General features: G+C 44.0%; 1 protein-coding gene across 3 annotated transcripts in view; it reads right to left on the bottom strand.

The window, feature by feature from the left end:
• Window positions 1-2,100: 2,100 nt before the first annotated feature.
• The window catches only part of LOC147123074 (ethanolamine-phosphate phospho-lyase-like), a 67,671-nt gene continuing 43,774 nt past the window's right edge, over window positions 2,101-25,997 (bottom strand). For 2 of the 3 annotated variants that reach the window (XM_085965101.1, XM_085965116.1), the window contains 5 exons: window positions 22,495-22,649; window positions 17,321-17,410; window positions 9,959-10,089; window positions 6,593-6,687; window positions 2,101-5,401 (listed from right to left, as the gene is read on the bottom strand). In XM_085965101.1, the coding sequence (XP_085821227.1) occupies window positions 5,213-5,401; window positions 6,593-6,687; window positions 9,959-10,089; window positions 17,321-17,410; window positions 22,495-22,649 (660 nt within the window). In that variant the 3' untranslated portion in view covers window positions 2,101-5,212. Of the gene's footprint in view, window positions 5,402-6,592; window positions 6,688-9,688; window positions 9,735-9,958; window positions 10,090-17,320; window positions 17,411-22,494; window positions 22,650-25,997 lie in introns of those variants that run through there. The other variant, XM_085965108.1, reaches the window with a different exon arrangement.

Below are 25,997 nucleotides of genomic sequence, written 5' to 3' on the forward strand. Positions count from 1 at the left end.
GACCCAGCGACGATGAAGGATCGGCGATATACTTCTAAGTCAGGATGATGTGTGACGTGAAGGGAAACTTGGAGGTGGTGGTGTTCCCAAGCGCCTGCTGCCCTTGTCCTTCTAGGTGGTAGAGGTCGCGGGTTTGGGAGGTGCTGCTGAAGAAGGCTTGGCGAGTTGCTGCAGTGCATCTTGTAGATGGTACACACTGTAGCCACGGTACGCCAGTGGTGGAGGGAGTGAATGTTTAAGGCGGTGAATGGGATGCTAATCAAGCAGGCTGCTTTGTCCTGAATGGTGTCAAGCTTCTTGAGTGTTGTTGGAGCTGCACTCATCCAGGCAAGTGGAGAGTATTCCATCACACTCCTTACTTGTGTATATAAGTGCAAGTCTTTCTCTTTCTTTTAATGTAGGAAAGCATCCCGAGGCACTTCACAGGAGCGTAATCAGATAAAAGTTGACACCGAGCCTAGGATGGTGACTAAAAGCTTGGTCAAAGAGGTACATGGTACTGGTACTTGTAATGTTGCAGCACTGCAGTCTTGCCTGTAGGGCAGAGCTTTCACTCTTTAATGTATTTGATACCCCTTAAAATTTGACATTCCTGGCGACCTCCTATCCTGACTTCTCAAAGTTTATCACAGAAAATATTCTTAAATAACTATACAGCAACAGAAATGTTATAAAAATACAGAATTGTTGTGACTTGCTTGCATTGGTAGTTATGTGCACCCCAGAACAAACAGAATTCTAATGATCGCACTGATCCTGTGGTCTGCGGATCCTAGATTGAAATCTGTGTGCAGATCTTGGCCTTTGCAATACACTCATGACTCAATGCTAGAGTCATTCTGAAGTAGACAGATAATCAGTGGTTTCAGGTTCCCCCTCTGTATTTTGTTTCTGAGATTCAGCAGTTTGCTGCACAGCAAGCACGTTATTTATGGACGTTTTAACTTGCTGCGATAGTGCAGTCGGTGGAGGCGGATTAGCACTGTACACTTCTGTACTGAGCCACTATTTTCTGCCAATTGAAAGCACTTTAAGTATTAATGATTCTGTGAGTGACTAATTTTTGACCCACATAAAGGGTCTATTATTCAGTCTGACCCAGTTTTTGCTTATGGTTCATCTCCTCGAGGGTTAAAGTTACAGAATAATCATAGTGGCCTTAAACACAAGACAGAAATAGAAAATGTTGAAAACACATAGCTGTTCAGTCAGCATCTGTGGGGAGAACGGAAGTTTATACTTTGGCTGCTGACACTCCATCAGAACTGTAAGAATTACAGACGAACAGCATTTAAAAAGGAACAAAACAGAGGCTGCAGACCCAAGACATTGACTTGCCTGTTTCTCCCCACAGATGCTGACTGACCTGCTGAGTGTTTCCAGCCTTTTCTGCTTTTCTTTCAAATTTTGAGCGTCTGCAGTATTTGGCTTTTTAGTTACGCACAAGACTTCCGGGCGGGGTCATTTTCACCTTTGGCGGAGGCGGAACATCGGCAGTCGTGGATTGGCTGCCCGTTCCACACCCGGCTTCAGTGGAAAGAAAAATTGGGCCAGCTGACCCAGTCCCGCCACGGCCCAAAGTGAAGTCTATCCAAAATGCTAACTGATCAATTCTCCTTTCAGACACTGATTGATCTACTATGTGCTTGCAAAATTTCTGTTTTACTTCTGATTTCTAGCAATTGTTTTTTTAAAAAGATCTAATCAATGTTGCCCAAGCTCCTCCTGAAGTATCTGCTCAAGTGAATTATTTACTAACCTCTCCTGGTTAGGTCTGGTTTATTGCTTTTACATTTTGGTGGGTACAAAATGGTGCCCAATCCGAGACGAACGGTCGCAGTTCATAAACGGTGCTGTCCTTTCACTTCAAGCTTGGCTGAAATCCAGGAAACGTTGATGGAATAAATGTTTCTTCTCTGCCAGCTGCAAAGATCTTTACTACAATGAGTTTGGGCACTCTAAATCCAATTCCTACTGGCTGCAAACTCAAAGCGCAACAGTGCTTTTAATGGACGATCACACCCAAAGGAAACAGCGCACTGGTGCTAGAAATACCACACCTGCACCATTTCCCCATAAATACAAAATTACACAGCACCATTTGCTAGTTTTGTTTCAAGTATTTTATTACATTTGTACAGATTGGTGTTACGCTACTGACATCATAATGTGAGGAGAAACCACTTCAGTAAAATTGTTACAATATTACAGCACCATATCAGAGAAAAGCAAGTTAAGAACAGATGATTCTACAGATTGAATACACATAAAAGAAAAACATTACTGCTACCTTAAAGCTCCTATTACTTAAATTTATAAGAGGTAGTTGAGACATTAATACTGAATGCTGTAAACTGTTAAGCATCTGTATTGCATTACAGCCCAACATAGTAGTCACTTACAATGTGGGGTTAGAGGCTGGAGGGGTCTCGAATGACATGGTGATATAGATGCCCTTGAAAAGATTCAAAGGAGGGCCACCAGAATTATCCCTTGTTCGAAAGCCTTTAGTTACCACGTTAGGCTTAGAGAGCTGGGTCTTTTTACTCTAGAAAAGTGTAAACTTTGGGATGATTTAATTAAAGTATTTAAAATGATGAAGAAACTAGACTATGTCTGTCTGGACAGATGATTTGAACTAGTTAGATTAGGGAAAATGAGGGGTCATCCATATAATCTATTTAAGCATTGAACTAGGTTAAATGACCAGAGGTTTTTTGTTACACAGTGAGTTATCAATGTTTAAAATACCTTTCTGGTTCATGTGGCGAGTACAAATTTGCTGCAACATTTCAAAGAGGATCAAGATGAGCCTAATATCACTGTGTACAAAATGTAGGCGTGATAGTGGGTGATGTATCTCATGGTCAATGTGATCTCCTGGAACTCATTTTGATTGCCTTCAGGGGTTGGAGAGAAATTTACCAGATTTTTTTCTCCCTGAATTGTCCTAGGGTTTTACAATCTGTTTTTGCCTCCCAGGAGATTACATGGCTGCTCCTAGGAGGGAACACTGGGGGTCTTGATGCTTAGTAGCATCATGACTGTTTGGGTCAGGCTCCATGGACCAGTGTTTGTGTGCCATTTTGCTCCTGGTCACTTCATTATTTTCTCAATTCTCTTAAATTTCTCTCTTGAACAGGTTTCAATTGTTAAAACTACCACAAAGTGTTGTGGTCCAATTTTATATAAGTCTTATTTTCAATATAAATGTTGAAAACGTTTGGCTGTTCCTGCTCTGCAGTTTTAAGATCTCTATAGCATTACAGTTCAAATATTTTCTAGTCAATAAATTTCACAAGGGGCAACATTCAAAGATCTTGGGGGGAAAATATTTCCCCTTGCTAAAAAGGGGAAATTATAAACACATGTATGAAGAATGTGTTTACGATTTTGCTATGACCAATCAACAGCAGAAATCTTCACCATGGCAACCAATTCAGGCCCACATACTTTGCAAAACTTAAAAAAATTCTCTAAAGGAAACCGCATTTGTCTATTATATACATCAGTGTGATATCCTAGTTCTCTGTTTGGAATTTGAGGTTTGTTCTGAATTCAACAAGATATGAAGAAATGTTTACTAGTATGACTCTGGGTATCAGTGTATGAAACAAATTCCCTTCTAAATTATGAGACAATATGAAGTGCACTTTAGTTTGAGCTATTCTAGTTTGCACATTTCCTTGTTTTATAGAGCATTCAAATTTTTTTTTTTTTAAATACAAAAATAGCATTTCTCTACTTTGACTCAAAGATTGGTTAGTTTGCAAGTTGGACTTCCTAGCACCTGAACTACAATTTCTGTAGAAATTTGATTTGAACTTTTGAAAAGCCAACACATTCCATTAAAAACCAGACTCCATTACATATTTTTTATACTTTAATTTTCTTTCTCAACCGGCAATCAAGAACCAAATTGGTGAATGGCGACTCAAGTAGCAGTCTCAGAATCACAATAATCTGTGATTATCTTTAAAAATATCACTATTTTAGAAGATCCAAATGGAGATCTTCTGCAAATGAGGTTTAAATGTTATGGATTTTTTTTTAAATTGAATAGAGCTTGAACTAGTGTTTGTACCATCAAGTAGAAAGTAGCTAATTAGAGATAAAACGATGTTACTATATTATCTGTGTAATTTAGGCCCCAAATATTTTTAAATTAGAAAATAAAAATTTTACTTTAAAGTAGGCGTCATAATTAAAAATGTGTCTTCAAACGCTGTCCCTCCTGACTTTCAGGGACAGACATGATAGTGAGCCAATAATCTGATAGTGTAACTGCACGGAAGTCACAAGTTTTTGTCTTAGTGAGTCACATAGCTGCATACAATGGAGCCGCAGGGAACACGTATCAAGTTTAAATTCATGTTTCCAATAGTTTGCATATATGTTAAGTTGCTGATACTAACAGATCTATGTATCCTGAGTTAGGATTTATCTACAAGTCAGCTAACAGCTCCAAAAATGTTCCTTTCTAAATCCCACAAAAGTCAAATATGACAAGCCAACAAGAAATAAGAGGAATAATTTAATGAAATTGCACCAGTGGCACAGAACTTCATCAGGAATTCAGTGCGGAGGTCAGCAGGCCCCATAGGAATTTCCAGCCGTCATTGGAGAAATCATAAAATTTGCCATTATAAGTACAAATAGAGGACTGCATTGCCTGAGCCTTGAGGCTGCAGTGTAAGAGCCCCGGTGTACTGCATAAGGCTCAGACTCAGTGGTGGAAACGCTAGGCTGAGTGGTGGCTTGCAGCCAATTCTCAGAACCTACCGCTCCTAGTCTAGCATATGAACAATGATTTCGGCACAATTACCAGCAGCAGTACTAATAGTTATTTTGTCTCGGCAGAATAGTTCCGTTTAAAAAAAAAAATCCTTTCAAGAGAAAATTAAAAACCCTTTCAAATACAAGATATACACCATGATTTTCCTGGGGATGGTGGCTCCCTCCCAATTGGCTGCTATAACTTTGGTGGAAACCCAGGGTGCACTACGTAAACGGTACCCGATTGAGATTTTCAGCACTAGTTAATAGTCTTCGTGCAAATTTGTTAAAATAAAAAAACTTTTGTTAAAACCCTGGCGACCATTGAAGTTCAGTCTAAATGGTGCATTTGACAAAGTGCTGCAAACCTTTTCTTATGCAACCAGAATGTGACAACATACAAGGAGGACATCATAAAAATAATGAGGCAAGCAGATTATGTCTTAATCCTTTTGAATGATACAGCACCATGTTCATTGCGATAGGAACTCTGCTGTTGTGCACAAGCAGTTCTGTTGAAAAGGCTACTGTTTCCATCTGGACACTCTTCACTCTGTAAGGTCTCAGTATTGCAGAGCTCATTTATGCAGCCGTTGCTCAACTCAGGAACGTTGGCATGAGGAGTCTGTTTTAAAAACACAAACAGAGAAGCAATGAACAAACATGCTTTTTTCTCCAGAGCTTACCCACGACAGAAAACATGTTCAAGAGTGACATTAGAAAAGGAATCAATGCCCAACCCTCAGCTTTTTCCCCTTCTTCTGAAGTTCATGAGTTTTGCAGAGTGTGGCTGCATAGGTCCCAGCAGTCCCCTGGTGTCTTGCACAAGTCACCGTTCTTCAACTGAGCCTGGACAGTGGGCTATCACTTAGCATCATAACTGAGCCTGGACAGTGGGCTATCACTTAGCATCATAACTGAGCCTGGACAATGGGCTATCACTTAGCATCATAACTGAGCCTGGACAGTGGGCTATCACTTAGCATCATAACTGAGCCTGGACAGTGGGCTATCACTTAGCCCACTGTCCAGGCTCAGTTATGATGCTAAGTGATAGCCCACTGTCCAGGCTCAGTTATGATGCTATCACTTAGCCCACTGTCCAGGCTCAGTTATGATGCTAAGTGATAGCATCATAACTGAGCCTGGACAGTGGGCTATCACTTAGCATCATAACTGAGCCTGGACAGTGGGCTATCACTTAGCATCATAACTGAGCCTGGACAGTGAGCTATCACTTAGCATCATAACTGAGCCCGACTGTGTTCTCACCTGATGTCCACAAATGCACAGTCCCGTTGTGGGTGGTGGGGGCATCAATAGAGACTAAGCAGATGCAGCTGATTTCTCCCTTTCCTAGCTCAGAGATGCAGAGGCCAATTTTAGTACCCTCACCAGTGTCTTCAACATCAATTAAGTCAGCATGAAACAATGATTGAACTTGGAAGGCTTCCTGGTTTGTATGGCTCAGTACCAGACCATGTGATGTATTTACCTACTATGGGGTTTAATTTCCTCTGTGCGCTATTTTTAACCATACACATTTGTGCTAAATTCCTAACCGTGTTAGGAAATTAAGCCCCTGTAATTGGGATAACCCAAGAAACAATCCATATCTGCACGGAGATAAAATGGGATTCTAAACTTATCTTGGCTAATGTGGTTAAGTGTTTTATTTATGAAAACAAGATTGAAGGTGATTAAGCTGGACCCAGTGATAGCGTTCAACAAGCTCGAATGTTACCCTTGTCTTTAAATTCAAATTGAACTTGAATACCCAAGAAGATTTCCTTAATGAGAAAAAGAATGCACGTGCCTTTCCCTTGCTGCCACTAAGTGTCGAGGAGACTCCATTTTCCACGGGCCTTAACTCCTCATTTGGAACTCTCGCCCTGGTCCCTTTTTCAAGATCTATAAATGCCAACACAAAACATGACAAGAAGGTGGTTACTAATTTACAAACATACAAAAAAGGACAGGAAGACAAGCTGGTCCATCAAGCCTGCCCCATCTTGATATGGTGCGCCCCATCCTGATATGGTGTGCCCCATCCTGATATGGTGCACCCACCCATCTCCTGGGGAAGGCAAAAGAGAAAATAACCATAGGCCAATTTAGGAAAGAACTTTGGGAATTTTCTCTCTGACCAAAGCAATGAAACAAGCTTCAAGAGCCCACGACGACTGATAGCACTAATCCCAGTTAACCTACCTACCTTCTACAACTCAAGATTTCTTCCACTCAAAGGGACTCATGAGGCACCCTTTTGAAGGGCAGCAGTGTGTCTACACTCACTGCATGCACTTAACCTATTTCAGAGACTGATGACTCTCTTTGAAAAGAAGTATTTCCGGATACCTAACCTTTTTTGCAAATTCTACAGATACCCTCTGGTACCCTCTGGTCTTTTCTTACTTAACTAGCTGAAATAATCTGTCCACTTGGATGGAATTCAAGCCCTTCATTATTTTAACAACCTCATTCAAATCTCCCTGAAGTCTATGCAAAATCCAGTGCAAAAATCCACAGCTCTCTAAGTCTGTGCTGGCAACTAAGGGCACTTTAACTAGGTATCAATTGCTTGGTCCTCCTCTGAACCTCTTCCAGGGCCTCGCTATCCACCACGTGAGGGGACCAAAAATGTTCTAAATGTGACCGGACCAAAGCCTTGTACATGGTAAGAATATGGTTTTATATTTATTTGTCCTAGTTATACATTCCAATATCCTGCTTGCTTTTGCAATAGTCTCACGACATTGGTCATGGGCCTTCAATGATTCATGAACCAAAGCTTTTTCCTGCTCAGCAGCCTTCAGCACACAATCCTGCATGGTGTATTCTTGCCTAGAATTGCCCAGGCTCAAATGCATCATGCTGCATTTGTCTTGCTGAAAAGTATCTACCAGAGGCTAATTCCCTAAATGTGTCTAGATCTAATGCAATTGTTTTTTTTTCAACAATGGTCCTAATTCCCACATATAATATGATAAATTGACCCTTAGTGTTAGGGGGATTAAATACGTGGGGTTACGGGGATAGGGTGGGATATGTGTTGGTGTAGGGGTTGCGGGGAATTGGGTGGGATATGTGTCGGTGCAGGCTCGATGGGCCGAAATGGCCTCTATCTGCACTGTGGGGTTTCTGTGATTCTGTGATTCTGTGATATATCTTTGTGCAAACGTGTGGATCATTCCCGGATACCCTCATCCAAATTCTTAAATAAAAATGGTGAAGAGCAATAGACCTAACACAGATCCTGGTGGAACTCCACTTGTGACTGATCCCTAAGCAGAACCACTACCATTAATGGCCCAGAAATTCGGGTCGGAGGGTTCCCGCGGGTGCAAGCCCCCGACCTGCACTTACCTAGCACGCCGACCGTTGAGCTGTGGGCCCGCGTGCGATTCCGATCCTGGGCCTCCTCCAACTGCCGGTGCGCAGTGCTCGCGTATCCCAGGGGCGCAGTTAGTTCGAAGCGTCCCCTGGGATCACGTGGGCCATGGAGAGCCAATGGTAGCAGGGAATGCTTCATTCATAAGTTTGACAGGAAGAGCTGTTTCATTAAACTTGTGCTGTACTAGACCTAGGAGTGCTTGATGTTGGCACTAGATGTCCAAAAGGGAAAATGTTCTATTTTCCAGCACTGATATGTCCCATCATGAGCACAAAAATACAATAAAAGGGGGGAAAAAAACTACACAAGCATGTTTTTTTATGGGTATTACTTCAAAATGGCAGTCCTAGTTTTATTCTGCTGTCCTGTGTAGTCTATGATCAATGATTTATAGAGTTCCGTGCATAAAAGCTTGAATTAATAAAAGTCAAGATTGAAAGTTGCAGCGTGAGAGAAATGGAAATGTTTAAACTGTAACTGAAGAAACCCTATAATAAGTAGTTGCTTTCTAATGTGTAGACAGAAGGTGGATATTGTGCATCTGGATTTTTAAAAAGCCTTTGATAAAGTGCCACACAAAAGGATACTAAGTAAGGTTGGGTCTTGTGGGATTGGCAGACAGATATTGGATAGCGATTGGTTACATTTATGTAGACAGAGGTTAGTTGTTGGCCCAGAAATTCGGGTCAAAATGCGTGAGTACGCACGGGGTACTCACGCGTAGGCCCAACGAAAGTGCCAGTTTCGTACATGCACTGCGCATGCGCGGGAAACCGGCACTTCCGTTCCCTGAAAGAAGGGGTTGACAGGTGGAACGCATGTGCCGGAGAGGCAGCGTGTACGCAGTCTCCAGCAGTTACACATTTAAAAAGCAGGCGCAAGGCCTGCTTTTAACAAGGTAAGTGGTGAATTAATTTAAATTAAAACATTTTCTCTGCCTCAAAAATGTGCCTTAAAACCCAGTGTCACAACATCAGTCCAGTGTGGCATTACCATTTCCCACACAGCCGTCCTTATGGTCTCTTTGAGTGAGTTTCCCAGTTTAGTATTTCAGTGGGCCCACATCCACCAGGGACTGAATTGAGACTGCCCAAACTCATTTTACATTGGGCCCTTACAGTCCGAAACGGGAGATTTTTATCCCATCATATGCGCTAGATTTAAACCCAGATCTCAGATTATGATAGGCCAGCGTTTTAACCCCACTACATCACCCAGTCCTTTCTCGGTTAGATTTTTAAAATACATCAACATTTACTACAACACAATCGTCCTAATGATAATCTGGAGAAGGTGGAGTTTGCATGAAATTTGCAGAATAAAACTAGGACTGCCATGGGCAGCCACCATTACTGGTGAGAGGGGAGAACTTAGTTATTAGTTCAGACCCCATCTGCCTTCCAGGTCTGAGAGCAAAGGGAAGCTAGGCAGTCATGAGCTAGAACAGAGAGCATCACCCTGGAATACCAGTACTACCCTTTGGAGACTGACATTACACATGCTGGAATGGATATCAACCTGGGTTTATGCTCCTGATAGTATATTTTGGTAGTTGTCGTTCAATCTGAAATAAAGAAAATGTTATTCATAATAAAATTGTAATGGGATCAAAAACATTTGGAGCAGTTTTCAAAATATTATGACCCTGAATTTCCTCAAGCAGGCTTCCTCTACTTCAAAGATATGTCAGGGTGGATTTCCTTGGGGTGGGGCTGTAATAGTTGCATCCCCCCTCCGCAGTGTATTAGTTAACTTCACAGGTATTCAATTCCCTGTGGTGTAGCCTACCTGAGAGAATTTCATCTATTTTCTCTACCAGAAACTTGGCATCCTCCATAGTAAAACACATTGGTGGTTTGAATTTCAGAACATTCCGATGGGGCCCATCAGCACTCAACAATATATTTTGTTCCTTGAGCCTACGGGAGTAAAACAAAAGGTTTACTGCATTTAACAGGCAGTGGCACTCTCCTTGTAGTCTCGTCTCCAGCTGTGATAGCCTTGCCCCCAGCTAAACCGTAACTCTCTTCCATCCCGGTCATTCTCCCTGGTATGGCCAACTTCAGTCCCTCAAGTCCAAGGGGCACAGACAGGAATGTATCTGGGTTTAGCCATCCATCACCAGATGTGGCTGGACCACATCAAGCTTTATTGGACCTCACACTCCTCTGTCAAAACAGCCCAGTACTTTAGGATCAGCCTGGAAAGCAAAGATAACCTCCAGCTTCTTTTCTCCTCTACCAAATGCCTTCTTAAACCCCTCTCCCCTACACCTTTCAGCACCTCATTTCTAGTAACAGGTGTGAGGAGCTAATGGACTTCTTTGTCATCGAGATGGAGACCATGTGGTAGAAATTGGACCCATTGCTCCCATTATACAGGTGTAAAATGGCCACAGGAAGGCCCAATTAGTCTCCCAAGGACACCTAAAAGACATCCATCCCGAAATTCTACCCGCTTCCTCGAACCCACTCTCAAAACTGCTGACTATCTCCCACCACTTCTGGGCCCTGTGCTAGCTGAAGCCCAGGATCCCGTAAGCCCTTTTAACTGCTTTCTCAACCTGCCCTGCCACCTTCAACGACTTGTGCACACATACCCCCAGGTCCCTCTGTTCGTGCACCCCCTTTAGGATTGTACCATTTAGTTTATATGTTCTCTCCCCATTCTTGCTACCAAAATGTATCACTTCACACTTTTCTGCGTTAAGTGATAGAAAGGCATGTCTAGGCATCGCAGGGATGCACTGTGTTAGGAAACAATAGGGTGACTGGATGTATCTGGCAATTGATCATGTCAAGTTCAAAGTGCACTTAATTTGCTCATAGTTATTCACGGAGGCTGCTTTGTACATTGCCATAACAATAACGGTTGGCAGTGCACTTAGTCTATTCTGAGTTATTGATGGAGGCCTGTTTGTCTGTGACCATCCCTATATTAAGATTCATAAGAACATAAGAAATAGGAGCAGGAGTAGGCCATTCGGCCCCTTGAGCCTGCTCCGCCATACAATAAGATCATGGATGATCTTCTACCTCATCTCCACTTTCCTGCACTGTCCCCATATCCCTCGATTCCCTTAATGTCCAAAAATCTATCGATCTCTGTCTTGAATAACTGACCCTCCACAGCCCTCTGGGGTAGAGAATTCCAAAGATTCAACACCCACTGAATGAAGAAATTTCTCATCTCAGTCCTAAATGGCCGACCCCTTATTCTGAGACTGTGACCCCTGGTTCTAGACCCCCCCAGCCAGAAACATCCTCCCTGCATCTACCCTGTCAAGCCCTGTAAGAATTTTGTTTCAATGAGATCACCTCTTATTCTTCTAAACTCTAGAGAATATAGGCCTAGTCTACTCAGAGATTCAATGTTCTATGGAGGCCGGTTTGTTATTTCACCATTAATGTATTCAGGTTGACTGTGCACTTATTTCTTAATCATGGAGATCAGTCATACAGGAACTAATGCATTCATTTGGTGATGATACTTGGCACAGTCATGTCGGGGCAAAAAGGGCTGCTGATATGTTGTCAAGTGCTTGGGTGGGTTTCAGACAATCTTTATTGGAAAGTGGGGGAGAAAGTGGATAAGCTGTGTTCTGTAGGGAGAAGCAATCAGGGGCTTTTTTTAAAATTTGTTCATGGGGTGTGGGTGTCGCTGGAAAGGCCAGCATTTATTGCCCATCCCTGCCCTTGAGAAGGTGATGGTGAGCCGCCTTCTTGAATCGTTGCAGTCTGTAGCGGTTTGGTACAACTGAGTGGCTTGCTAGTCCATTCCAGAGGGCAGTTAAGAGTCAACCACAATGCTGTGGGTCTGGAGTCACATATAGGCCAGACCGGGTAAGGACGGCAGATTTCCTTTCCTAAAGGACATTCATGAACCAGATGGGTTTTTACAACAATCCGATAGTTTCATGGTCACCATCACTGACACTAGCTTTTTATTCCAGATTTATTTAATTAACTGAATTTAAATTCCCCAGCTGCCGTGGTGGGATTTGAAATCACGGGCTGGATTTTCACTCAGAAGTCGGGAAGGAGGCGGGACTACAACTTTCGGGTTTTAGTCCTGCCTCCATCGACGTCCGGCCAATCCACGTGATTTTCCCTTGATTGACCTTGTTGAGCCCGCCCAGCAGGCTCAGCAGGCCAATTAAGGGCCACCCAGCAACAGGTGACGTCACAGACTGAAATTTCATCTGTCAAGACGTGCTGACAGATGAAATATCAGTGTTTCACAGCTGTTTGAAGCTGTCAAACACTGACAGTCTGACTTCTAACCTGAGTCCTTCTACACAGACTCAGTTAGAACTCTCGCTGGCACTGAAAGCTGAAGGCTATCACTTTTGACAGCTCGCGGCCATTCTGCTTTCAGTGTCGGCTGAATGATGGACTCCCAAAGCCTACAGGAAGAAAGGCTGTAAAGGTAAGTACAGGTAATTTAAACTTCTTTACACACTTTAGACACACCAAACACACTTACCTTTCCACTCATGCACCCATCACTCACCTGAACACTGACATCTCGACCCCTCCAAGTCCTTCAACCCGACGGCTCGTCTGCTCTAACCTGGCGTGGTTTGGAGCCGTCGGGAATCCCACATGACACCCTTCAAAATAGGGATTAGGCTAAAAACTGCCTGTTAACGCACTAATCCCTTCCCGCCTCGGGTCGGCGGGTCCCAGTGCGGGGCGGGTACTCGCCTCCTTTGAAACTTACATGGAGGCGGGTTTTGGGCGGGATGGTGTCGGGACCCCCGAATTCGGGATTTAAGCCCCCCGCACGCCTAAAAGCCCGCCTCACGGCACACTGAAAATCTAGGCCCATGTCTCCGGATCATTAGTCCAGGCCTCTGGATTACTCATCCAATAACATAACCACAGAGGCTGAAGACCTCTGTAACAAGCTGCCCTCCAACAGTCCTGGCAGCTTCAAGCGACGACACAGCTGCGCAGGTATCACCCACGAGCTCCGGGACCTGCAGCTCAGGATCTTCTGACTCACAAAGGATTCCTCGCCAGGTATGTCCAGACTGAGACCTTCCTGTAAGGTGAAATTGTGAAGTGTGCAGCAGGTCACAATTATTCTTGCCACCCTCTCTGGCATGTACTGCAAGTCAGCCCCAGACTTCTCCAGGCATCCAAATGGGACTTTCAGAAGGCCTATGGTCCTCTCCATCACCTGCCTGGTGCCTGCATAGGCTCGACTGTAATGCTCCTCTGCTTCATTGCAGGTCACACAGAATGGTGTCATCAGCCATACCATCAGGGGCTAGGCCTTGTCCCCAGGAGCCATCCGTCGATTGTCGCTCCTCCCTGAACAACTGTGTGATGGCTGGATGTCACAGGATGAATGCATTGTGGCAACTTCCCACATGCCGTGTGTTGACATACAGCATCCATTGCTGTGCATCACAGACAATCTACACGTTCAGTGATTGGAACCCCTTCCCGTTGATGACCGACAATGGGCTGTGAGTTGGCACCTTGGTTTTGTCTTTCTGCTCTGCATGGGCCATGCTGATGGAGTCAGGTGCCCTCGGGAAAGGGCAGCTGTTGTCACCTGGTGAATGCAGGCCCTTACAGCTCCCTGGTAGATATTACATAGGCCCTCGTGGCTGACTGGAAAGTTATGGAGCCATAAAAATTCAGGGCCGTGGTGACCTTTATCACACTCTGCAGGCAGTGGACTGCAGCTTAAGGTCTTAGAATCATGGAAATTTACGGCACAGAAGGAGGCCATTCGGCCCATCATGTCTGCGCCAATTAAAAAGAGCTATACAGCCTAATCCCACTTTCCAGCTCTGGGCCTGTAGCCTTGTAGGTTGCGGCACTTCAAGTGCATATCCAAGTACTTTTTAAATGTGATGAGGGTTTCTGCCTCTACCACCCTTTCAGGCAGTGAGTTCCAGACCCCCAACACCCTCTGGGTGAAAAAAATTCTCCTCAACTGCCAAGTACTTTAAATCTATGCCCCCTGTTTATTGACCTCTCTGCTGAGGAAAATAAGTCCTTCCTATCCATTCTGTCTAGGCCCCTCATAATTTTATACACCTCAATTAAGTCTCCCCTCAGCCGCATCTGTTCCAAAGAAAACAACTCCAGCCTATCGAATCTTTCCTCATAGCTAAAATTCTCCAGGCCTGTCAACATCCTTGTAAATCTCCTCTGTGCAATCACATCTTTCCTGTAATGAGGTGACCAGAACTGTGCGCAGTACTCTAGCTGTGGCCTAACTAGTGTTTTATACAGTTCTAGCATAACCTCCCTGCTCTTATATTGTATGATATGGAGATGCTGGTGTTGGACTGGGGTGGACAAATGTGAGAAGTCACACAACACCAGGTTATAGTCTAACAGCTTTATTTGAAATCACAAGCTTTCGGAGCGCTGCTCCTTCGTCAGGTGAAGTGAAGAGATGCATACAGACACAGCATATATAGTCAGAGAACACTGCCAGATGATTACAGGTAATCTTTCTAACTGCCCTTTATCACACCTCGGCAGAGAGATAATCACAGCAATCAAAGGTGTGAAAAAAAATTATTATTTTTTATATATTGTTTTTTGTTTTTCATACAGACCCCAGCATCTGCAACATTTGACCCCTTGTGACCCCACCTCATTGTTCTTTGATGTAATGTTTTCCTGACTTACCTGTTTGGACACCATTCACACCTTTGATTGCTGTGATTATCTCTCTGCCGAGGTGTGATAAAGGGCAGTTAGAAAGATTACCTGTAATCATCTGGCAGTGTTCTCTGACTATATATGCTGTGTCTGTATGCATCTCTTCACTTCACCTGACGAAGGAGCAGCGCTCCGAAAGCTTGTGATTTCAAATAAAGCTGTTGGACTATAACCTGGTGTTGTGTAACTTCTCACACTTATATTGTATGCCTTGGCTAATAAAGGAAAGTATCCCGTATGCCTTCTTAACCACCTTATCCACATGTCTTGCTACCTTCAGGGATCTGTGGACATGCACTCCAACTTTCAAGTCTAAATCACTGATGTACACCACAAAAAGCAGGGGACCTAGTACTGAGCCCTGAGGAATCCCCCTGGAAATAGCCTTCCAGTCACAAAAACACCTGTTGACCATTACCCTTTGCTTCCTGCCACTGAGCCAATTTTGGATCCAACTTGCCACTTTCCCTTGGATCCCATGAGCTTTTATTTTTTTGACCAACCTACCGTGTGGGACCTTGTTAAAGGCCTTGCTAAAATCCATGTAGACTACATCAAATGCACTACCGTAATCATCGACCCTCCTCGTTACCTCCTCAAAAAATTCAATCAAGTTAGTCAGACACGACCTTCCCTTAACAAATCCATGCCGACTGTCCTTGATTAATCCGTGACTTTCTAAATGAAGATTTATCCTGTCCCTCAGAATTTTTTCCAATAATTTTCCCTCCACCAAGGTTAAGCTAACTGGCCTGCAATTATTCTATCCCTTTTTAAACAATAGCACAAAGTTTGCAGTCCCCCAGCACCACGCCTGTAGCCAGAGAGGATTGGAAAATGATAGTCAGAGCTTCCGCTATTTCCTCCCTTGCCTCTCAACTGCCTGGGATACATTTCATCTGTGCCTGGCGATTTATCTACTTTCAAAGCTGCTAATCCTCTTAATACTTCCTCTCTCACTATGTTTATCCCATTTAATATTTCACACTCCTCCTCCAAGTACAATGTCTGAATCGTCCCCCTCTTTTGTGAAGACAGGCGCAAAGTATTCATTAAGAACCATACCCACGTCTTCCGCCTCCACACACAGGTTACCTTTTTGGTCTCTAATAGGCTCTACTTGTTCATTAGTTATCCTCTTGCTCTTTATGTATTTATAAAACATGTTTGAGTTTTCCTTGATTTTACTTGCCAATATTTTTTCATGCCCTCTCTTTGCTTTCCTAATTTCACCCCTGCACTTTCTATACTCCTCTAGGCTTTCTGTAGTATTAAGCTCTTGGTATCTGATAAAAGCTTCCCCCCCCCTTCTCCCCATCTTATCCTACCTGTATGCCTTTGACATCCAGGGGGCTCTAGATTTGTTAGTCCCACCCTTTTTCTTTGTGGGAACATATTTGCTCTGAACCCTCACTATCTCCTCCTCGAATGCCTCCCACTGCTCTGACACCGATTTACCTTCAAGTAGCTGTTTCCAGTCCACTATTGCCAAATCACATCTCAGCTTCGTAAAATTGGCCTTTCCCCAGTCGAGAACTTTTACACCTGATCTATCTTTGTCCTTTTCCATAACTATGCTAAATCTAACTGAATTATGATCACTACTAGCAATATGCTCTCCCGCTGATACCCCTCCCACCTGCCCAGCTTTATTCCCTAAAACTAAGTCCAGTGATGGGGGAGGAGCTACAGAAAGCAGAACAGGGTTTCGATGGCCAATTGGTGGAAGTGGCCAGAAAGAGCGAGGGAACTCTAGGGTAGTAATTTTTCAGCGCAGAAGCGGCAGAAATCACTTACCCACGATTTTCCTTGCTAAAAATCAGCACTACACCGCTCGTGTGCCATACTTAAGGCTAAAAATACAAAGAAATTCCAGGCTTTTGAGTTTTTATTTTTGTGGGCCCAGGAAAAGCAGGAGTGTTGGGAGGTGCCTCCAGGATTGCCTTCTTCCTCCCCAATTCCCAATCTGCAAGCCGGCTCAGCATAGGAGCCTTTTGATTAATCCCCCCACCCCCTCCCCCAGACACAACCAGCGCACTGCAGCAGGTCACCCATTTGGCACTTGCAGCTCGCTGGCGGTATTTAGACGGGGACAAGAACGTGAATTTGGTTCGGGCCTCACGCCGCAGGAAGCGGTTGCTCTGCCAACTTTGTGCCCATTTCGCGGGGAAGTCGTTTTCTCGGCCACTGTATCCACGACACCCACTGAGTGTTTCAAAATATCAGCTCACTCTACTGACCAACAACATTTTGAATTGATAGCCAAAATATAAACTGAAATTGTCGGTCAGTGCTGATGACATCTGAATCAAGAATCTATCTTTCAAATGCTGACCGACTGCCTGCGCCTTTCAAGCATTTTCTGTTCTTATTTCACACTTCCAGACTTTGTCACTTCTGGGTTTTCAATTAGCAGTTACAAAAACAAAGGGTCTTGGGATGTGTGGTCGCTCTTTACCTGTAGATTATATGTTGTGCTTCCGCCATGGCTGGTGTTCTCTTCTTAAGATCTTTAACCAGGTCAACTCCGATAAACAATCCTACACCTCTGCAATGAGAGAAATATTAAGCTCATTAGAGAAGCAGAATATTTAACCAGGTGCACGAGACTTGATCTATCAGTCATTTACAGCCTTCAGGGATTGTACAGAATATCCTCGTTGGGGCGGGGAGGGTAAACAAGGACTGAGGTCAGTATGTGTGGTGATTATTCTTGTTTTATAAGAAGCATTGTAATTGGTTGCCTGTTTTCCTGCCTTGAGATATATGCTGTAAACTTATTGGTTAGTTGATTCCATGTGACCTGTGGTGGCCATCTTAAATTCAGTTTTCTACAGTTTGGTTGAGACTGGGTGCTCAACATGTACTGCTGGTTTTTTAAGGTTAATAAAGCCTAGCTTTTGAAAGGCAATCTATTCTTTATTTCAATTTGTGGATTAACTTCTTTATTCATTTCTCCATTATCACTTTTTTCCAATTTGATGCCGGATTGTAAGCCAATTGCTACCAAGTCAAGAAGGTATAGCAGTCAGGATAAAGAATTTATTAATTCTGAAGTTCAACGTCTTTTATCGGAAGGAATCATTGAACCTAGTTTTTCGCCTTGGCGGGCACAGGTAGTTGTCACCACTAATGAGAGACATAAGAAGCGAATGGTGATAGACTACTCTCAAACTATTAACAGGTATACTCAATTAGATGCGTACCCCCTGCCTAAGATTGATGAGCTTATCAATAAAGTATCTCAATATAAGGTTTTTAGCACTATTGATCTAAAGAGTGCTTATCATCAGATTCCTATTGCTAAGAGGGACAAACCATATACGGCCTTTGAAGCTGGCGGAAAGCTGTACCAGTTTTGCCGAGTACCATTCGGTGTTACTAACGGTGTCGCCTGTTTTCAACGGGCAATGGATGTTTTTATAAGTGATAATTCTCTCTCTGACACCTTCTCATATTTAGATGACATCACGGTGTGTGGCAAATCAAGGGTGGAGCACGATTTTAATCTAGAAAGATTCCTTCAAGTTGCGGAAAAAGTTGGCTTAACTTTCAATAAAGAGAAGTGTACCTTTTCGACCACCGAGGTAAATTTACTGGGGTATATTATCTCGGGAAACAAGATTAAACCAGATCCAGAACGGCTGCGACCACTGATTGATTTACCTTGCCCTACTGATTCTAAGGCCTTGCAATGAGTTGTTGGACTGTTTTCTTATTATTCTAATTGGATTGCAAACTTCTCGCAGAAGATCCGGCCCCTTATTCGGGTTACGACATATCCTCTATCATGGGAGGCCAGGATGTGTTTTGATAATCTTAAAAAGGATATTCTTGGAGCAGTTGTGCATTCTATTGATGAGCAGGTTCCCTTTGTGATTGAGACGGACGCTTCCGATTTTGCAATTGGGGCTACCCTGAACCAAAATGGAAGACCTGTGGCCTTTTTCTCACGTACTCTGAGCAATAGTGAGCAGAGACATTCATCAATAGAGAAAGAGGCATACGCAATAGTAGAAGCACTGCGTAAATGGAGACATTATTTATCTGGGCGACATTTTACGTTAGTAACTGACCAAAAATCTGTGTCCTTCATGTTTGATGTCAAACATTTCGGAAAGATTAAGAATGACAAAATAATGAGGTGGAGGATCGAGTTGGCATGCTACCATTTCGATATAGTCTATCGTCCGGGGAAGGATAATGTTGCCGCTGATGCGCTATCGAGGGCTTATTGTTCTGTGCTTCACGGAGATACGCTTATTAATCTTCATAATGCTTTATGCCATCCTGGTGTTACGAGGATGATACACTTCGTACGCAGTAAGAATTTGCCCTTTTCAGTTGAAGACGTCAAGCGGATGACTTCGTCATGCTCTGTCTGTGCCCGGTGTAAACCGAATTTCTTTAAGGCTCAACGAGCTCATCTTATAAAGGCTACTTCTCCCTTTGAACGCCTGAGTGTTGATTTTAAGGGGCCTCTTCCTTCAACGACTCAGAATCGATATATATTTACTGTTGTGGATGAGTTTTCAAGGTTCCCTTTTGCTTTTCCTTGTGCAGATGTATCAGCTGCTACAGTTATTAAATGTCTGACTCAACTTTTTGTCATCTTTGGGATGCCTGCGTATATCCATTCGGATCAGGGAAGTTCTTTTATGTCTTCCCAGTTGAAGGAATACCTCCAGAGTTGGGGAATTTCTACTAGCAGAACTACCCCGTATAATCCCCAGGGTAATGGACAGTGCGAACGATACAATGGGGTGATCTGGAAGGCAGTTATGTTGGCTTTGACATCCCGGAACCTTAATACACAGTGGGAAATGGTACTGCCTGATGCCCTGCATTCCATTAGATCATTGCTTTCAACGGCTACTAATGTGACCCCCCATGAAAGGCTCTTCAATTATCCACGGCGATCCACTACGGGATATTCGGTACCTTCATGGCTTACTATGCAGGGACCTGTGCTGCTCCTTTGCCATGTTAGACTGTCAAAGTATGATCCTTTAGTGGAGGAGGTGGAGCTGTTGGAGGCAAATTCCCAATATGCTCACATTCGATTCCAAGATGGGAAAGAAAGTACGGTTTCAGTTAAAGACTTAGCTCCTTGTGGTGGCCAGCCCTCTCCTGAGGACATTAACAATAGCCATAATTCAGATAATGTTGATGTCGTCACAGATACTATGAACATTTCCAATCCTATTGCAGACACTTACAATTCTCTTAGTCTGCCCCCGATGGATGTTCATGATCCTCCCAGTCTACCTTCTAATGGGACTTCCAATCCGGAAACCGTTGATAATCGGGATATTGATAGCCTCCCTGCAGAAGATATTTCTGTGTCTCCTGGTGTGGGAGGGCAAGGAACTCCACCAAGGCTAAGAAGGTCGACACGAACAAGATATCCGGTCGACCGATTAAAAATGGACTTTTAAAATAATTAATAATTTAATAGTAAAATGTTAAAATTGTTGAAGATATTATACATGTATTGCTCTAGTCATAAATAACTAATTGTAAACTGTAAAGGCTACCTAGGTTGAAGTATATTTTAAAAGGGGGGGTGAATGTGGTGATTATTCTTGTTTTATAAGAAGCATTGTAATTGGTTGCCTGTTTTCCTGCCTTGACATATATGCTGTAAACTTGTTGGTTAGTTGATTCCATGTGACCGGTGGTGGCCATCTTAAATTCAGTTTTCTACAGTTTGGTTGAGACTGGGTGCTCAACATGTACTGCTGGTTTTTCAAGGTTAATAAAGCCTAGCTTTTGAAAGGCAATCTATTCTTTATTTCAGTATGTTTATGGTGATTATTGCAAGCCAAATCATCACAGACCCAGGACATCGCTGCAGAACTTCCTCAGGGAATTCTAGGCCCAACCATCTTCAGCTGCTTCATCAATGACCTTCCCTCAGTTAGAAAGCCAGGAGTGGGGCTGTACGCTGATGATTCAGTGTTCAGATCCATTCACAACTCCTCTGATAATGAAGCAGTCCATGCCAGCCTATAACAGGGTAACATCCAGACTTGGTCCGATAAATGCCAAGTAACATTTACGCCATATAAGGCCATCTCCAACAAAAGGCCAACCATTTCTCTTGCCTTCAATCACTGCATTCCCCCACAGCAACATCTTGGGCGTCACCATTGATCAGAAGCCTAATTGAACGTCATATCAACAATGTGGCTACAAGAGCAGGGCAGAGGCTAGGTACTTTGCAATAAGTGGTTGATTTTGTGACTCCTCAAAGCCTTGCAACCATCTAAAAGGATCAAGTCAGAAGTGGGATGGAATAATTGCCACTTGCCTGGATGGGTGCAGTTACAGTCAAGAAGCTTGACAGCATCCAGGATGGAGCAGTTTGCTTCACTGGCATCCCCTACTGGCATCAATATCCACTCGTGTACTGCCGTGGTTACAGTATGTAAAAATAGGATGCACTACAGCAACTCACCAAGCTTATTTTAACAGCATCTCCCAGCCCCATGACCTCTACCAACAAGAGGGACAAGAGCAGCAGGATTGTGAGAACACCATGATCAGACAGTTTAGCTCACTAATGGAACCACCCCTGGGAACTGGAACTCTTCCAACTAGACTCCAGATAACCAGATAACCATACTACAGGTAGAGTGGTCTTTGCAGGAAAGCTCGTCAGTGCCTTGTGCTGGTGGGCTGCGCGCTTTTAGCTGGTTGAACTCCAGCAATATTCCTGTGCACACTAAACCTTGGTTCTTACCAGCCTGCATCTAAGCTCTCTGGACTTAGGCACGTGGGGGTTGTCCCTAAAGGAGAGCATGTAAACTCACCATCAGCCAAACAGAAACCTCCCATGTGGAATTCTCAGCAGCTTGGTGATGTGATTTGTCACATATCAAAAAGAGCAGCACAGTAACCAGCAATAATGGCCCTGATATTTACAGGGAGGCAGTTTCGTGTTCAGGAAACCTGTAAGAATGTGTTTCCCTCAGGTCCTGCCGAATTTAACGGCAGGACCTGATTAACATTTTTTGGCTGTGTTTCCTGGCTGCAGCCTGCCAGATTGAGAGGCTGGCTGGCTGTCGGGTGGGTAGGCCTTCAGCACCATGGTAGCAGCTGGGGAGCAGAGAGGAGGGAGGGAGAGATGGGAAAGGCTGTGGAGGGTAAGAGATCGGAAAGGCCGGGTCAGTGGGAGATCATGACTCCGGGGAGTAGAGAGGGTTGGCCGGTCGCAGATGTAGTTTACAGGTAAGCTTGGTGGGCTGGGGGAAACCCAGCCGGCCAGCCTAAAATTTAAAATGGAGATAAATTGGGGGCACGCAGCCTCATTAAAATATTTAAATGAGCAACCCACCTCCTGAGAGCAGGTTGGTCGCCTGCGCCTCCGTCCCGCCTCGTTAAAACTGGAAGGGGGCGGGCTGGGTTTGAGATTTTTAACATTCCACCCGACTCAAACCCACCTGTTTTTGGGGGTTAAAATTCCCCCAATGTCTCCATGAATCTATGTGAAAAGCTCTGCTCTCTGAGTCACTGGCTGGATTGTTTTAAGAATACACTACAGCAATTTCCATCTGTTATGTGTTCTCTCTAATGGTGGTTAGTTTTTATTAACATACTGCTAACAATCTGGATTGGCAAAAACATTACCTGACATCCCCAATAAGCTGATGGTTCGCTTGCTGTGCTTTCAGTAAATCCATCAGATAATTTCCTACTTTTGTTGCATTGCCACGGAGATCCTCCTTTTCGATAACGTTCAGGACTGCCAGACCAATAGCGCATGAGACTGGGTTACCTCCAAACTGAGACATGTACAGGTAGGTTAGGGTCAAGAACTTTCCACCTCAAAACCAAAAAGGAACTTGAAGTATACAAACCTTTTTTTTTAAATGAAGCTAACAAATGCAAGTGATACCTTCTCACAAAACTACAGTCTTTTCCATAAAGGAGACATGTTAACCCCATCAGTACCTGTAATAGTAATAGCAAAGAAATGTACCCGCTTGCCTGATCACACTATGCTAAGCTTCACCATGAGGTAAGTAAAAGCCATAGATTTATTATTTTGCCTTCAGCATCTCAGACTACTCTTGTAAGTGATCCCAACTCCCTATGCCCAGATATCTATTATTTCTTTAAAGGATTCTTAGGTGATCTAACAAAGAGCGCTACTCAATTTCTGGTTTTCTCTCATTCCTTCAGGTGATCTTTCCCATTTTGGAAGGCAGCAGTATATAGCTGTACTGGACTTTGACTTAAGTCTTGTAACTGCCAAACAAATTTATTAAACAGCAAAGACATAGGGTCTCAAAAACTTGGCTGCTTTAGATCCCAGGGTAAATGCTGGGATCTGCCTGCTGGTGACCTCAAGTGCTGGCTCTGCTAACGTATGCAGGGTCAAGGGGCGATCACCTCATTTAAGTGTCAATGGTCGGCACTTGTACCACAAGGAGAGCATTTTTTCTGCTCCCGCCAGACTGGAGACCAGGAATCCTGGCAGAAGTGGCTGCTCCTGGGGTGGGGGCAGGAAAGGAAGCGTTGAAAGAATTTTTTCAGGCTATGGCTCAGGCCCCACCTCCCCCAACTGGTGGACTTGTACACTCACCTTCACTTGAATTGAATGGCTAGACCCCTCCCTTGGACACAGGGCTCAGAGAAATTGATTAATTGGTGCAACAATTATATTAAGTCAAGCTCAGATAACTTTCTGTGTGTAAGGCTGGTTTTTAAGCATGACAGAATGAAAAATGCCAAGACCATGCTAAATTTAAGACATAGGGCTCAATTTTGTCAATGGGGAGCTTTTGGAGGCGGGACTCCCACTTTCTGGGTTGTAGTCCCGCCTCTATCGACTTGTGGCCAACCCGTGCTATTTTCCCTTGATTGACCAGCGGGCTCAGCAGGCCAATTAAAGGACACCTGGTTACTGGTGATGTCAGCGATTGACATTTCATCTGTCAAGAGCTTTTGACAGATGAAGCTGTCAAACACTGACAATCTGTCTTCTAACATGAGTCCTTCTACTCAGACTCAGTTAGAGATCTCTCCAGACCAGAAAGCAGAGGCTGCAGCTTTTGACAGTTCAGCGGCCATTCTGCTTTCTGTGCCGATGAATTGAGGGACTCCAGAGAACTGAAGGAAGGAAGCCTGCAGGAGAAAGTAAAGGTAAGTAAAACTTGTTAAAACACTTTACACTTACCTCACACACTTACCTCTGCACACATGCACCCATCACTCACCTACACAACAGACATCTCGACCCCTCCAACCCCTGCAGACCGACGGTCCGCCTCGCTAACTTGGCGTGGTTCGGAGCCGTCGGACGGCCCACACTTCAGGGATAAAAATTGGGATTAGGCAAAAAACTGCCCGTTAACTACCTCGGGGAGGCGGCTCCCAGCACAGGTCTGATACCCGCCTCCTGGGACATTGGCACGGAGGCGGGATGGGTTCCTGCCCCGATTCTGCAATTTTCCCACCACTCCCGCCTCCAAACCCCCCTCCTCGGGGCTTGGAAAATCGAGCCCATAATGCTTCATTTTTGTCAAAACATAATATAAATGCATTTTTTTTATGCACATGACTTAACAGCTTCTACTCCCTTTTGGAATTTGTAATGGGTCATGGACATCTAGCAGTCGTTGGCATGAGAACAATATTGAAAGAAGACTTCTCTTCTTTGCCAATCCATATCTGCATTCTCTAACTGAACAGGGAAAAATAAAGAGAAAAACTTAAAAAATACAACCAGATTATCTTGTGAACACAGGAGATTTTCAAAGGGTAGGAGGAGACGGGGAAAGAATTAGTTTGATCGAGACAGTTGACACTCCATTGGTTTATTATTATATTATTATTAAATCATTGTTTCAGCTACAACTAATTGAGATCCTTGCACAGTCAGCAACAGTCACTACGGTGAGCCAGTTTTCTGGGGTAATCGAAAATCCCTCCAAAAGAATGTCCTAGAAATTAGAGACCGCTAAAAACCTGCGGGTTGGAGTTAATGGCCGCCAAAATAATGCAGCTGGCAGGACCGTGATATTGGCGCTGGTTGCTAAGTAAGTTTAGCACTGGGTTAATGTTACTGTTCAAGACCGTTTTCGTGGCAGTAGTCCCAGCAGGAGGCCCAATGTAACAATGTAGTGTGGCCGTAGCGTCATTGCAGCAAGAACAGCCTTCTCTTAAAGCAAGGCTGTCATTTTAGAGAGCGGCATTCCCTTAAAGGGAACTGCCTTCTAAAATGAAACAAAATAAAAATCATTTAAAAATAGGCAGTTTTAAGCCCTTACAGCTCAACTGCCTTCTGAAAATGTTTTTAAAAAGAATTCCCAAATGGGAGTCTTCAACTCTTTAAGCAGAATTGCCTTCCGCACCTAAAAAAATGCGAAATGTGCTTCAGCACTATCACAAATGGCTCAACAAGCCAGGGAAAGGCACCCAGGATCTCGCACACAGCACTCCAGCTTTGTGCAGGGGGGTCAACTTTGCAAAAAAAGAGAGGTCCTCTACCCACAGGGGCTTCATGACCTCAGACCTGTGGTCAAGATCAGTGAAGGCATCTTCAAAAGCTGTCTCCTACCAACTGCACCACTAGCCATACACACTTAAAAAAAAATTAGTTCCTGGGATGTGGGCGTCGCTGGCAAGGACGGCATTTATTGCCCATCCCTAATTGCCCTTGGTGGTGATGAACCGCTTTCTTGAACCGCTGCAGTCCGTGTGGTGAAGGTACTTCCATAGTGCTGATAGGGAGTGAGTTCCATGTTTTTGACCGAACACTCAATGCCCCTCACCCCACTCACCTACCAACCATCTGTACCAAACATGAGGCACAACTCCCATTCCTAACTTCACCTCACCCTTTGGAGGAGATGGTGCTGGCTATTCTTGGCAGTGGCATGGCTGAGCTCTTGGCCAGTGGTGGGACTGAAAGGATACAAGATGCAGTATCCTCATACGTTATCTTCCTTCTCGCATGCACCTCTTGCTCTCCCCTCACCACAACTCCACCCTTGTGCCTTCCTCATTTCACACACCCAAGAAATGCAGCCTGCCCAGTCAGTGGTTGACCAAGAAGAGGGAGAGGAGAGTGAAGAAGAAGAAATACTGTCACTTGATTTCACACCCCTAGCCACCAGCTCCTCAAG

Source organism: Somniosus microcephalus, chromosome 2 (assembly GCF_052327205.1).
Source record: "Somniosus microcephalus isolate GS21.2 chromosome 2, FLI_Smic_1.0, whole genome shotgun sequence".
NCBI classification, from domain to species: Eukaryota; Metazoa; Chordata; class Chondrichthyes; order Squaliformes; family Somniosidae; genus Somniosus; species Somniosus microcephalus.